At 38.3% G+C, this 12,886-nt stretch overlaps 1 protein-coding gene across 8 annotated transcripts in view; it reads right to left on the reverse strand.

Moving 5' to 3' along the window:
• Positions 1-2,635: 2,635 nt before the first annotated feature.
• Positions 2,636-12,886, reverse strand: part of FARP1 (FERM, ARH/RhoGEF and pleckstrin domain protein 1) — a 219,832-nt gene continuing 209,581 nt past the window's right edge. For 5 of the 8 annotated variants that reach the window (XM_062566835.1, XM_062566832.1, XM_062566831.1 and 2 more), the window contains exons 20-27: positions 12,045-12,113; positions 10,143-10,232; positions 9,660-9,742; positions 9,184-9,296; positions 8,526-8,689; positions 5,867-5,974; positions 4,749-4,900; positions 2,636-3,605 (exon numbers count right to left, since the gene is read on the reverse strand). In XM_062566835.1, the coding sequence (XP_062422819.1) occupies positions 3,524-3,605; positions 4,749-4,900; positions 5,867-5,974; positions 8,526-8,689; positions 9,184-9,296; positions 9,660-9,742; positions 10,143-10,232; positions 12,045-12,113 (861 nt within the window). In that variant the 3' untranslated portion in view covers positions 2,636-3,523. Of the gene's footprint in view, positions 3,606-4,748; positions 4,901-5,866; positions 5,975-7,045; positions 7,183-8,525; positions 8,690-9,183; positions 9,297-9,659; positions 9,743-10,142; positions 10,233-12,044; positions 12,114-12,886 lie in introns of those variants that run through there. The other 3 variants (XM_062566834.1, XM_062566833.1, XM_062566836.1) reach the window with 3 other exon arrangements.

Raw genomic sequence — 12,886 nt, forward strand, 5'->3', positions numbered from 1 at the left:
GCTTGCGGTGCTCCTGGGGGTTTCTAGAGCTGTTATTCTCCACGTATCTGTTGTGTATAACATAAAGTTTAAAAAATGGTGTTTAATTTTTAACTATGGTATCTCAGAATTCGTACTAGAAGAAAACTCTTGTTTAAAACTGGAGCAGCAATTTTTGAGCAGAGAATGTTACGATTATTTTCTGCTATTGGAAAACAAGTTTTTTTTTTTTTTTTTTTTTTTTTTTTTTGAAATCTACCTAGATGCAACTGAGTACACGCTGTACTGTTTTAGTTACCTAGGTGCAGTTGTATAGCAGTTGTTTGTCCTACAGTAAGAAAATGCACCAATTATTTACAAATTGCAGTTATTAAAAGCGGCTTTGTATTACTCATTCTGCCAGCTGAGAGAACTGATGAAGCACTAACATCAAGCTGCGCTGGCTTACCCCAGCCATCACATCTTTCTTTTTGCCATGTGACTCGAGTGCCAAGCTTCAGTGACAACTGCACTCCTAATAATAATAGTTGTATTTCAATCATATTTTGTTGTTTTAAAAAACACATTTGTGTGCCATGTGGCTATTTTTTTTTCTTCTTAACCAATCCTTTCTTGCTCCCTTCAGGGAGATGTTTGTGTGCTCTAGGAATTAGTACAGTAGTGTAACAACACATACATGATGCTGAGGGAGGGAAGGAACACCACAGAGTGGGGCCTGTTTGAAATGAAAAATGGTCCAAGCCAGACATTCCAGGTTCTGGTGGTTTCTTTGCTGTGGTCTTGGCTGATGGAATTGTGGGATATTGTATCTGTTCTTGTTGCTAAAAAACAAAAAAAGGAGTTTTCCTTGTGAGAGCCCTCTTCTATAGTCAATGACCTTTAACTGTTCTAAATTCCTTACAGGAAAAAAAAATGTTAGTAATCATCAATCACTGTTACAGATAAAACTTGTAAATGATGATAGCGATAGGGCTGCAGCCATATGTTGTATGTGGGCATTTCAAGAGCATAGGCTTTTGCAGCTGATGTAATCCTCACTTAGGTAGTGTCCACCCCCCCCCCCCCCCCCCAACACACACACACTGCCATCAATCAGAGGCAAGTCCTCCTATATGTGAACTGCATAGCCAGAAGCCAGCCCGTGTCCCATTTTGCCTTCCCTAAAAAAAACCCAAACAAACAAACAAAAAAAAAAACAACAAAAAAACCCAACCCCGACAGAGATTCTTAGGTCTGAGCTGGAGCGAAGGGCTAGGAAACCACATCAGCATTTACATGTTAAATTAATGGTGGTGGTGGGTTTCCTTACTGTTTTGATGCTAAAAATAATAGCAATTGTAAGGTTTAGTACGTATTATTTTACAGATCAGTAATGATTCTTCCTGTACATTAAATATTCCATTACTGCCCTCGATAACAGCCCCAGTGCATGCTGCTGCTTTGTTTTCCCAAGCCTTCAGGCTGTTGCTGAATTGCTGTTAATCTATGCTGAGTTACTTCCCCTTTTCACTGTTGGAGAGATGATCAGTGCTCACATTCCTGGTCAGTCCTGGAGCATAGTACTGCCTATGCAGTACTGCGTCACTGAAATCGTCGGACTCACTCATTCCCCTTGGCACTGCACAGACGGGTCATGGAATCAATACTGTAAAAATTCTTCAGTTGTTTTTTTTTTTAATACCTGCTTTCTAAGTTCGTCCTTAAAAATGTCGTAACTGCACAAAGGAGATGATGCTGCTGGTGTAGATGCATAATGTGATCATTATAGGCACACTGATATTAAACAGCTAAACCCAACCAAAACTATTCTTCCTCGTCAAAGGAAAGTACCTAAGGAAAAGAGCAGCTAGAACAATTTACTTCCCCAGAGAGTTGCACAAAGCTGAGTAACTTTTCATGGCTCAAATTCTGCTACTTGTCAGGGGCCCTAATTCCACGGAGGTTTTCAGGGGAGAGGTGGAGGTGGGGAAGGGACAGAAAGAAAGCTTCACTGTCTTGAAGCACCAATATGTGTAATAGCATTGTGAGGTATTTTATTCCCTTTTGTTGTGAGCAGCAAAGGTATAAGCCACTTTATACATAGCATCAGAGTAATCAATTAACAAATCAGACACTGCACAAAGAAAATCTGGGGGGTAGAATTGTCTCAATTTTGTCTCCCTAGCACTGGTTCCTCAAAGGCCCCTAATGGTGATAGATGTGTTTCCAGCATGTTCAGCCTTTGCTAATGGAAGTCTTATACCCTCATCGTGGTGAAGGCTTTCTTCGAACTAAGGAAAAGTGTCTTATCATGGTAGACTTACTTACTGTTGACAGTCTTCTTCTTAGTGGGTCATCAGCTTATCCAAAAAATGATGTTAGACAAAATCACAGACAGATACACAAAATAAATAGGTATTTCCACTGATGACGACTGATAACATCTGTCACTGAATACCGAGCAGCACCAGCACAGAAAGAAACTGAAATTCCAACAACCAAATGCAGGTCACGTGAGGATGTGTAGGCATGATGAAAACTTGGGGGTTGAGTAGTACCAACGGTTTATAGTGCTTGAGTCTGCATTAGTTACCAAAGCACTACAAATTATTCACAAATCGCTGCAGTTCTTGTAGCATACAGGGTTTCTTTCAAGTTTGTAAAACAAACAGCAGAATGTCACCACAGCCTTTAATTTCTCCTTGTACATAACCATTCACAGTACATTAACAGCCCGAATAATATTGCACTGGATCATTTTTTTTAAAAAAAAAAGGTTTCATCTTGCAAGTAGTATTCACTTTTCAAAGCCAACAGATGAACAATTTGGTCAACTTGCACCAAGAAAACTGTTAGATAAGAATCCTATAGTTTACTATACCATATGTATTTGTAACCCCAAAGGAAAATGAGATTGAGCTGTAAACTGTTTCTTTGTTTAAGATAGAAAATTAGTAATAATTCCTCAGTGATTAAATGTAGAAAGACTGGAAAAAATGAACTCTGAAAGTTATCATCTCATTCCTGTTAGACTGCTTATTGTATATATAATTATATTCTATACTGTGAAAGTCCATCTACATTTAAAAATCCAGCAGTCTACAGATTAACATGGTAAAAAAAAAATAATATATTTTTATGAAAAGAGAACAAATAGTGTTTGCCTCACAGGAAAAAGAAGTTTTCAGACTGTGAGTTTGTTGAGTTTTTAGGTGCAATCTTTGAGGCAACAAAACGTCTTTTGGCATTTGGCACTCTAATAAGGACAATATTTTAATACTGGCACAAGCTAAAAACAGCACAGAATGACAAAATACAAGACATGAAACTAACCGCAGCCACTGGGATGATAGGAAGCTATTTTGACCATATGGAAAACTTAAACAGTTTTGCTGAGGGAGTAATGAGGGTTTCTGCAAAACCTTACTTTGTTGTTGTTGTTGTTTTTTTTTTTTTTTTTTAACAAACGTTAAGTTTTACTAAACTCGGAAGGAGAAAAGAGTTTAAAATGTCCTCTAGAAAATCGGCAGCTGCTGGACAATCACCGCGGTAATTTGTTTAGCTGTCAATAGGCGTGAGACTCCTTATGACTCAAAGCACGAGTGCGTGAGGCAGAGCTGGTGGCACTTCGGATCACTTCCATCCATCTGTGAGAAGATAGGAGAAGAGACAAAAATAAAATTAGGATAAATTGCGAGGGAAAGCTTTCTTGAAAGATTCTCTGTGCATAGTCATTGGCAATGCTGTTAGAAGTATATAAAAATTCTATTTTCGGTGCCTGCAAGATGATCTTCCTTACCATTTCACTCCCAAGTCCATCTGAAGTCAAGAGGCTATAGCTCCAGCTGACCACTTACTACATATATAAAGAGGAGGTTTAGAGAAGAAAAACTGGGGACCCAAATTTCATGAACTCAGTAGTGGTTTTACTTGTTCTGCAAGTATCAACTCTCTTGATAATCCAAATGACGAGCAGTTGACAACCACTCTTAATTCTAACACCCAAAATATGATTTAGCTGTGATTACTATTTGTTTTTACAGAACTGAAGGACTTTTGAATTCTTTTGATTCTACTTATTTATTTAATTACCTCTCCTCTGCATTTTTCCTTATTTGTAGTCTTAGATTGCCAAGACTAAAACTTTTTATAAAAGCTTTCTTTAATATCAGAGGACATTAAAGTTTTTGTCATGTTAATGCTTTATATAAAAAAGCTAAATTAATTTCTGGTATGCACAATCTCCAACTACAGTCTAGGACAAAGAGAAGTAGTGCCAAGATCTTGGTTTGCAACGTATCTGGAATTCAGTGGGTTATGTAAAAATGCTCCAGCGACAGGAGGACGTGGTCAGAACAACAGCTGCTGCAGAAGAAGGAGGATGTTACTTCAGATGTGCATTTTACATCCAGTTGTACTAGAGGGAAGAAACTTACTCCATATAGCTACTGAAAACACTGATCTGATTATGTATCAGATTCCAGCAAGTGTTGTGTAAAGTCCCCTGTACAGCCAGCTTGATCAATTTTGAATGGAAAATACCCGCATGCAACTCAAGCTTTGCAGTGACTGTATTACAGCTAATATGGTTGTAGGTTATCAGAACACTCATTTGCTTCTAGAATTACAAGGTTTAAAATTTCTTTAAAAAATTTTAAAGGATTCCTTTCTCTAGTTGTGCCAAACTACTTGCCTGTATTGATACAATTTACTAAACTGTGCATCTACCAACCTTGCCTGAAAAAATCCAGGAATTAAAAAAAAAATCATCTCAAGGAAAACTGACTTACCTTTCAAATGTGTATTCACTTTCAGCCCTGAAATAGTACACGTGGGATTTGAAATGTAGCTTGAACACATAATCTTTGTGAATGTTTTCAGATTCAGAAGGAATGGTAAGTGAATATCCCAATAAAGGAAGGCTGGCTAAAGGATGATTGTCCTGAAAATAAATGAAAAAAAAATGCTGTGATATCAAATGCCCTCAAGTACAGACAGCAATTAAGGAAAATGGAAGCTAAATATACACTCATTTAAAGCCGGTCTTTGTGTTTCCAAGTTTGCACGGAAAAAAATACGTACTTTATTTTATAGTGGCAATGGGATCCTTAGTGTTCTTAATTATCTAGTAGTTTCAGTTTGCCAATCTGCAGGGACCCTTCTCATAAGATCTGCTGCAGCCTACCAGTATTTCCTGGTAAGAAAGGTATCTGAAATCCTATATTTTCACTACTTTCAAAGTGACAAACTTTAAGTGCCATTACTTGGCATCTGCCGAACACCATGCACGTCCACCCTGGGCTTGCAAACACGGACTCCTTCAGAAACGCGTGCTCATAACCTTGCAGCGTGCGTTGCTCAAGTCTCTTGGCTAATACAGCATATATACAGAAATCACTTCTTTTGTCTGTTTGTGTAGACTATCCTACAACTCACTCATTTTCCTTTTCAGTGCAAAAGGTCTAGCAATAAGTATTCCTATAGTCAGGAAAGCCCAATGTGGCAACTGGGACTGCTTTGGCCTTACGCCCTTCTTAAACACAAAGATGCAAAAGTCCGTCAGACTCTGGAGAGAAAAAACCCACCTCCTCAGTGTGAGGTTTTTCCAGATTAAATACTCCTCGGTCACTGTTCTCATTTGACTCAACCCTTCCAGCAGTGATAACTGTCGTGCTTTTAGGAATATGCATTGTGACTATTTAAAGTTTCAGGGAATAAATATTGCTTTTTCCATGGAGAAGGAGACTGAGAACCAGACTCTATTCTATGCTCCAACAGTGGTAAATTTTGGATACGTGTGACAAGAGTACTCTTTATCTTGCCTATAGTAGCCATGGTCAGCTTCTCTACTGCCACTTTGAAAATAGAAAATACCCATTCAGTCACCCAAATTTGTGCAGTCTGTTACCTGATGCGATTTATAGAAGAACATACAGAAGTTGGTGAATACCACCCAAAGCTTCTGCCACCCATTGCTGTTTTTGAACTTTCTTAGGAGATTTCCAGACAGCTGATTCTGAAATAAATCAAAAATAGCCAAATAAAACAGTGAAATATGCATTGTAAAGTAATATAAGAAGGTGGAAAGTAGCCAAGCCACATATAAAGGGATGTTTATATTTCTGCTTATTTAATATTAATTTCACTAATTTTGTAGAATGCTTAGAATCAGAAATACCTGTCCTTCTTTAGTAAAGCTTGTCTGCAGTTTAATTATTTTAAGAAAAATTATCAGCTTTTACCTTGCCGTATGTGAAAACCTTTTGGTTGAATGGGTGCATTTCTCCTGCAGTTTTCTATTACTAAGTAAGTAATGTTTTAATACATTTTCTGCTCACAGCTGGGTACTTCCATAAACTTCAAATACTACACTTCTTCTCTTTAATTACAGTGGCTTTAAATAATGTATTACTAAACATTGGTGAGTCTTATTATCCTCGTCTCTCTTTATTCTTTTCAAATAATACTTAGAATAATGGAAACAGAAAATTTGACATGAATTTGTGATGTAAAGAAAAATTATGATATATTTTTGAATTGCAGATAGAGACTGAGCTCTCAGTACCCAGTGAGTTAATATGGTAACTTTTCAAAGATTTTTACAAGCAAGGGCTATTAACCTTAGTCTTAGCTGGATTTTGGAAATTTTATGAACTAGAGGATGCAGCTGTAACCAAGAGGTAGCATTTAAAGGCTGGCTGAAGACAGGACTCCTGACATATTAGCCCCACCTAGCATAATGCATAACACCATCATGCCTTGAAAACGATGGGATGAGAACTTCTCAAGTGAACTACAAATCAGCTTCCCATATCTCTGGACCGTAAGGACTACCAGCTATATCAGAATAGTTGTTAACATCATTAGAGAATGCAGAAACTAATCACTTAATCTGTAACACTGAATACTCAAAGTCTGGTGGTCCTGATTTATCTACTACAAATCAGATATTCTTGAAAATGTCCTACTCTCAGCAGTCTTGGACGTACATTAAAGCCTTTGCTTTAAATAATCCCATTCTCTGCTATCTGGACAGCCAATTGCTTGACCTAAGCCACAGGTGTTTTACTCCTTAGTTTTCTGTTACCTCGTGACTCTGGAGGATATCATAAAAGGACAGGCTTTGCATTCGGTACCAGCAGACATATGAAATGGAAACAGGCCGCTGATCACTGATCAGTCCAGCAGGTAGGGAAGTACAGTCACTGACAGAGAGAGGATCTTCTACCACAGGAGAGACAGAAAGGAGGGGGAGACACAAAGAAAATAAACGGTAATGCAGAAGTGAAAGCCACCCACAGAATGACGTGAGCATGAAGGCTACTTGCCACAAGTGGAAGCGCAGTGGGGCTGAAGATGTTTTCACAGGCTAATGTATGCCTCCAGGTTGCCTGGGCTTCACTGCTCTACTTGCAATCATTTGAGCCACAGGGAGGGACAAAAATAATAAACAATGAGTGCTGATCTCAGGCAAAAAGATTCACCTAACTAAACATGTTGTTCATTAGCATTGGTCATAGATTTAAATTACTTTTATATCTATTTCTAATAAGCTGTATGTTTTAGGGAAAAATATGAGACCTTGTTCCATGCTGAACTATTTCTCCTTTGCAGGATATAAGGGTATAAATAAGTAGAAAATCCACCTGCCTGGAATCAGAATGAGGTACTAGTTAGCACTGCAAGGACAGATGGTATTTTAACCATTTAACCATTGGTTTTGATAAACAAAATTATTCTGTACTAGAAAATGCTAAGTTCAGAGTCAGTATATCTTATTTAAAGCATGAGAGACCTGTTGTCTTAGGGTTGCCTCATGAGTGGAAGTCAGCTGAACTTTAAGTCTTCCTTGAGCATAAATTTCCATTTTATGAGGACTGTGATAAAGTATTCAGGTTGCCCTATAGTCTCTCTTGGGGGAAGGAAGCACATCTAAGCAGACTTGCTGCCTCATCTTAAAACATACACTAAACTAGGAGTCTTTCATTTTAATCTTTGAAAAGTCAATGTCTGTTAAGCACAGAATTAATAAATGTGTATGAAATTGGCTCAGCTGTGATCACAGGAAAAAAAAAGGATTTCTATTTTGATGTGAAAAATGCAAATAAAGAAAAAGCAGATGAGATGGAGCAATGAGACAAGGTTCCAGAAAAAGATGGCTAAGTAAAGAAAGGAAGTTAGTAATACACATAACCACAACTCAGGCTGCAGCAGCTAAAGACAATATCCTTTCAGCTCTAGCAATAACTTAATGCCTCTGTAAAGGAAGGTGTCGAGACAGTTTGACCTGCCTGAAGTTTTAAAGGCTCTTAGTATTTTTTTAGACAACTACTTCCACGAAAATTACTGCACAAACTGATTTTAAAGAAGATGCACCAAGGGAGCAAAAACGTGTGCCCTGAGTGATGGTTTGTGCCATCGTTTGAGGAGTCAGCTGAATCGGTGTGCCTGAAACTTCCCCAGAAGGAAACTGATGGGACACAGTACTTATTATAGAGGAGCAAAAAGGAAATTGTCATTCAAGAGAGAATCCAGAGCTGCAGTTCAGGTTGTTCTGAGGCAGATACCTCCACAGCAATACTAAAGTCGATCATTGAAACACTGGTATTTCTGTGCCAGCAGACGTGCACCGTAGTGTTGCCACGGTGTGGTGACTGACGTTCGAGTGAGGTGCGGGATGCACTGAGATCGTCCTCAGATTCCTGGTCTACAGGAGTTTCGTCAGGAGACTCTATGAAATGCAGGGAAAAAGCATCTTTCTTCCTCTATGCAACAACATATATAATTGGAAAAATTAAACAGATCAATTCTGTTCACAATCTTGTGAACTCGTTTTAAAACATACTTTCAGAAATAATTTTGTGCAGATGTTAAAGTAGATTTTTTTGATGTGTTTCTGCAAGTATTAGAATCAAAGACCAACTACAACGCTGTGTTGGTGCTTCTACTGTCTTCCAAGGACAGGCACTGCCCAAAGTGATCTTGTGAAATACTTCCTGAAACTGTTATGCTTATGTCACTTCTCTGTTCACTGCTAACATCAGCAAGAACATTAAAATGGAAAAAAAAATATAAATATATATACACACACACACCCATATATACACATCAACTTCAAATGTATTTGTTTGACTTGTGGCCAGCTTATTTCACCACACTGCTTAGAAGCAATCACCAGTCCTACCAACATCAGTGAGTAAAATCTACTTTCCAGCATCCACTTACTATTATCGGGTGGGCTACTGGCCAGTAACTCGGGTGCGGGGCCGCTGCTTTTCTCTGCCAGGTCAATGGCCATCTGAATGTCCTCAGTCCACTTGTTCATTTCAGCTCGAGTACTAACAATGAAAACTCAGGCTTTATCCACTTTTATGGAATGAAAGCAACTGCTAAGAAATACTCAAGAATTAAGCTTACTTTCTAATTTAATTACTTAAGAACGGACATGAGATGCTAGTTGTTTTTAAATAACTTCATTTTGGTTAACATTTGCACAGTTGCCACTCTATTCTGTTTCATTCCTTTTTTTCTCTTTTTTTACAAGCAGCTTTCACCAAAAAACGTGTTTCTGAAATAGTTCAGGGAGTTAACCAAAAGAAAATGTCAGCTATGTGCTCTGCTGTCTGTCCCACCATGAAAGGCTTAGAGAAACATAGTTTGCAATTCAACATTAACTGCGTAACGCATTTCCACTGACTTACCTTGCAGCCACGATGATGGACTGGTGTTGACCTCGTAGTGTTAGACAGTGAGCAACCCCCCACTCCTCTTCACTTTCTTCTATCTGAGAGAGAAAAGTCCAGATGAGTCAGACTGTGGGAAGCGTATATTCCATAGGTCGAAGCAGTGACATGCCAAATGGACAACAATAATTGAGTAGATTCCTAGAAATAATAGCTGGAACTTGAAGCCTCATAGGTGTTTAGCGAAATTCAGCTACTGTGGTAATCATTCTCTAATTCAGTCTCAGAACAGATGCCAAACCCAGCACAAGCCCATCAGGTATTTGTGCCTTGCCTCTGCTCAGACTGCAGATCATGATTCCAACTTCTCTGATGGGCAGGAATCTGACTAGGAACAACCCTTTTCTGGTACTTTGCAGTCCAGCAGAACTTAATCAAGTAACTAAGATGGGGTGATTTAAGTATGAATCCCTGAAGTTTGCACAACACTGTTGTACTTACCGTCATGCCATAGAGCGGCAGATGCCCATGGACTTTGAACTGATTTGATGCGGTCAGGCCTCTACTGGTATACAGCAAAATATCATTAAACTGAAAAGAATGAATGTTATCAGAATTATATTAGTATGTATGAATAGGAAAAAATCAGAGTACTAAATATGGGAAGACTAGACAGTACTGGCTGAATATTTATACAGTAGTCCTGCTGTGTCAATCAGGTAGTGATGATAACTGGATCCTTGAGTATAGCATAATCCAGAATATCAGCTTCTACAACATTTCAATACCTAGTATCATCATCATTCCTCACAATCTTCCTCTAGCTAATCCCAGGCACGTTACCCCAATTTTCTATTAAATATCTTTTGATGCCTTTGAATATCCCCTTTGTGATCTGCGGGTCTCTGCCCCCAAGAACCATCTGCAGGAAAGCCAGGTAGCGCATTTCACACTCTGCGGAACATCGAAGCAATGGAAGATGCTCTGGTTCGTCACTATTTTCTTCTGATTTAAGTGAGTATGCCCCGAGAGAGATGTGTCCACATTAGCCCTCACGAAATAAGTGGCTATCTATTATTCCAAATATTTGGAAGGAAGCTGAGAGACCTATTCTGGAGTTGGTGACTTTGCTCAGAATTGTTGAGGAGATCCGGCTAGGATATCTCAAACTTTTAAAACATCCTGCATATAACAGCAGTTGCCAAAAACATGCTGAAAAACCACCTGTGTTTTCTTGCATGCTGTAACACAGCTGGCATATTTTAACTCAGCCAACTGGGTCAAAGGATATTTTTCTCAAACAAGGCAATTGTATCAACAAGAAAATCAATCTAGGATGTGAAACAAAACTCACTATAAACTTCTACAACCGAATAGCAGTAATTCATGAAGTTTTGTGGATCTGCCACTAGAGGGGGATTTAATTTTGCCAATGATTACACATGTATTCAGAGAAAACAGAGTCCACATTTTATCTCCAAAAAGATTGTGCTGCTTAAGGCAGACAAAGACAAAAGACTTGACAGTGTGAGCAACTGAGAAAAATTAAGACTGCTACTTGAGAGTGTCATCTCAATATTTTAAATGTTTTATACAGGCATAATATTGAGGCATCATCTGGTAGCAAGAACTGTGGTATGCAAGAAAATATTCGCCATATTTATGAAGCTCCCTCCTCATTGTTTTTAAAGCCCAAGCAGAATTCTACCCAGGTAGAAATAGTGGCTATTATGTTGGGCTCATCTGCAAGATTAAATGCTGATCATCCCCTAAAATTCAGCACACTTGCAAGCTTTTTTGGAGGACACGGAAATATCTTCCTGTAAGACTGTCCTGGCTTTTTAAGTTTCTACCCCAAAACCCTGGACTACAACATCCATGTGCTCTGTGGGGCGTCCCAGAGTCCCTACCCCATGGGCCGAGCAGCAGCGGGGCTGCGAGATGACTGGGAGTGAGGCAGCCACGGGGGGAAACCATGAGGCTCACGAATAAACTTGCTTCTGGAATGGGTCCTGACAATGTTATGTAGATTATCTTCGATATGGCCGTGAGTTACTCTTTATCTTCTCTTCTGGCCACGATTACTAATCCTGGTGTCACTTTCTGTTATATACTGACTCTACTTTTATTAGAGATGGTGTTGCCAAGGGGCATCATTTTATCATAGCATCATATATAAAAATAGTTTGATTTTTGTAAGAAGCAATCACAAAGAGAGAGAAACAGAAGTTATTCTTAACAACCAGTAACACAGATAATATGTTATACTAATTTAAGTAAGGCTGTTTAAAAGTATTTACTACAATTCACAATTCAAGCCTAATAGTTTGCCTGTCAAGTAGATATTAATTTTTTTGCATATTTACACTCCATCATATAAAGAATAATCGACTTCTTGCTTACCAGGAAGAACATCCGTTGCTGTAAACCTTTTCCAGACAACTTACTAAGACTGCCCAGTCTAATGAACTCCTGTAGGAAACAAATGCAAAACAAATGTATAGCCTTTGCAAAAATGATTATGATTTCTATTAGGCAAAAAATAAATATGATTATTTGGTCATAGCACTGACTTGATAATCAGTCACTAAAACTTTTTATTTTCTTTATTAAATACTTATGTTAAGACTTTATTTATAGGAAAATATCTTTCCATTTATAACTGTTTTTCACTTACAAGTATTGTACGGCATCAACCACTTGATAGTCTTCTATTTATTTTGGGAAAATTTAGCTGAGCAAAATTACCTGATATTGATTCCCCCAGATGCCTCCCTTTTCCAATAGTTTTGAATAGATACTTTCATATTACAAATGAAACAAGTACTAATGACAATCTTACTAATATGTTATTTGTAAGCAGCTGGTCAGCTTCTCCTGTGTGCATGGCACACCTAACTTTTAACTGAAGTAAAAAATCAGCTAAACAAATCAATGACAACAGCAGCAGCAGCAGAACAGGGAAATCTGTTTGGCAGTGTGAGTTATCCCACCACAGTCCCTGTCATATAATACAGTGCATTAATTCAGATCAAACTGTTTAAAAATGTTTACAGATGGAATTGTAGGAAGAGTAGCGTATCTGAAACATCCAAAATGCTAGGATTTCCTGGGATTATTGTGAACTATACAGTGATTTACCCTCCCACTTATCTGAAACCCATCAAAACCTCAAGTTTCACTCACTCCCTGCAGCTCCTGCCAAGAGCCTGCATATAATTATTAGTATCTTTCAAAGGTCACTC

Source organism: Rhea pennata, chromosome 1, assembly GCF_028389875.1.
Source record: "Rhea pennata isolate bPtePen1 chromosome 1, bPtePen1.pri, whole genome shotgun sequence".
NCBI lineage: Eukaryota > Metazoa > Chordata > Aves > Rheiformes > Rheidae > Rhea > Rhea pennata.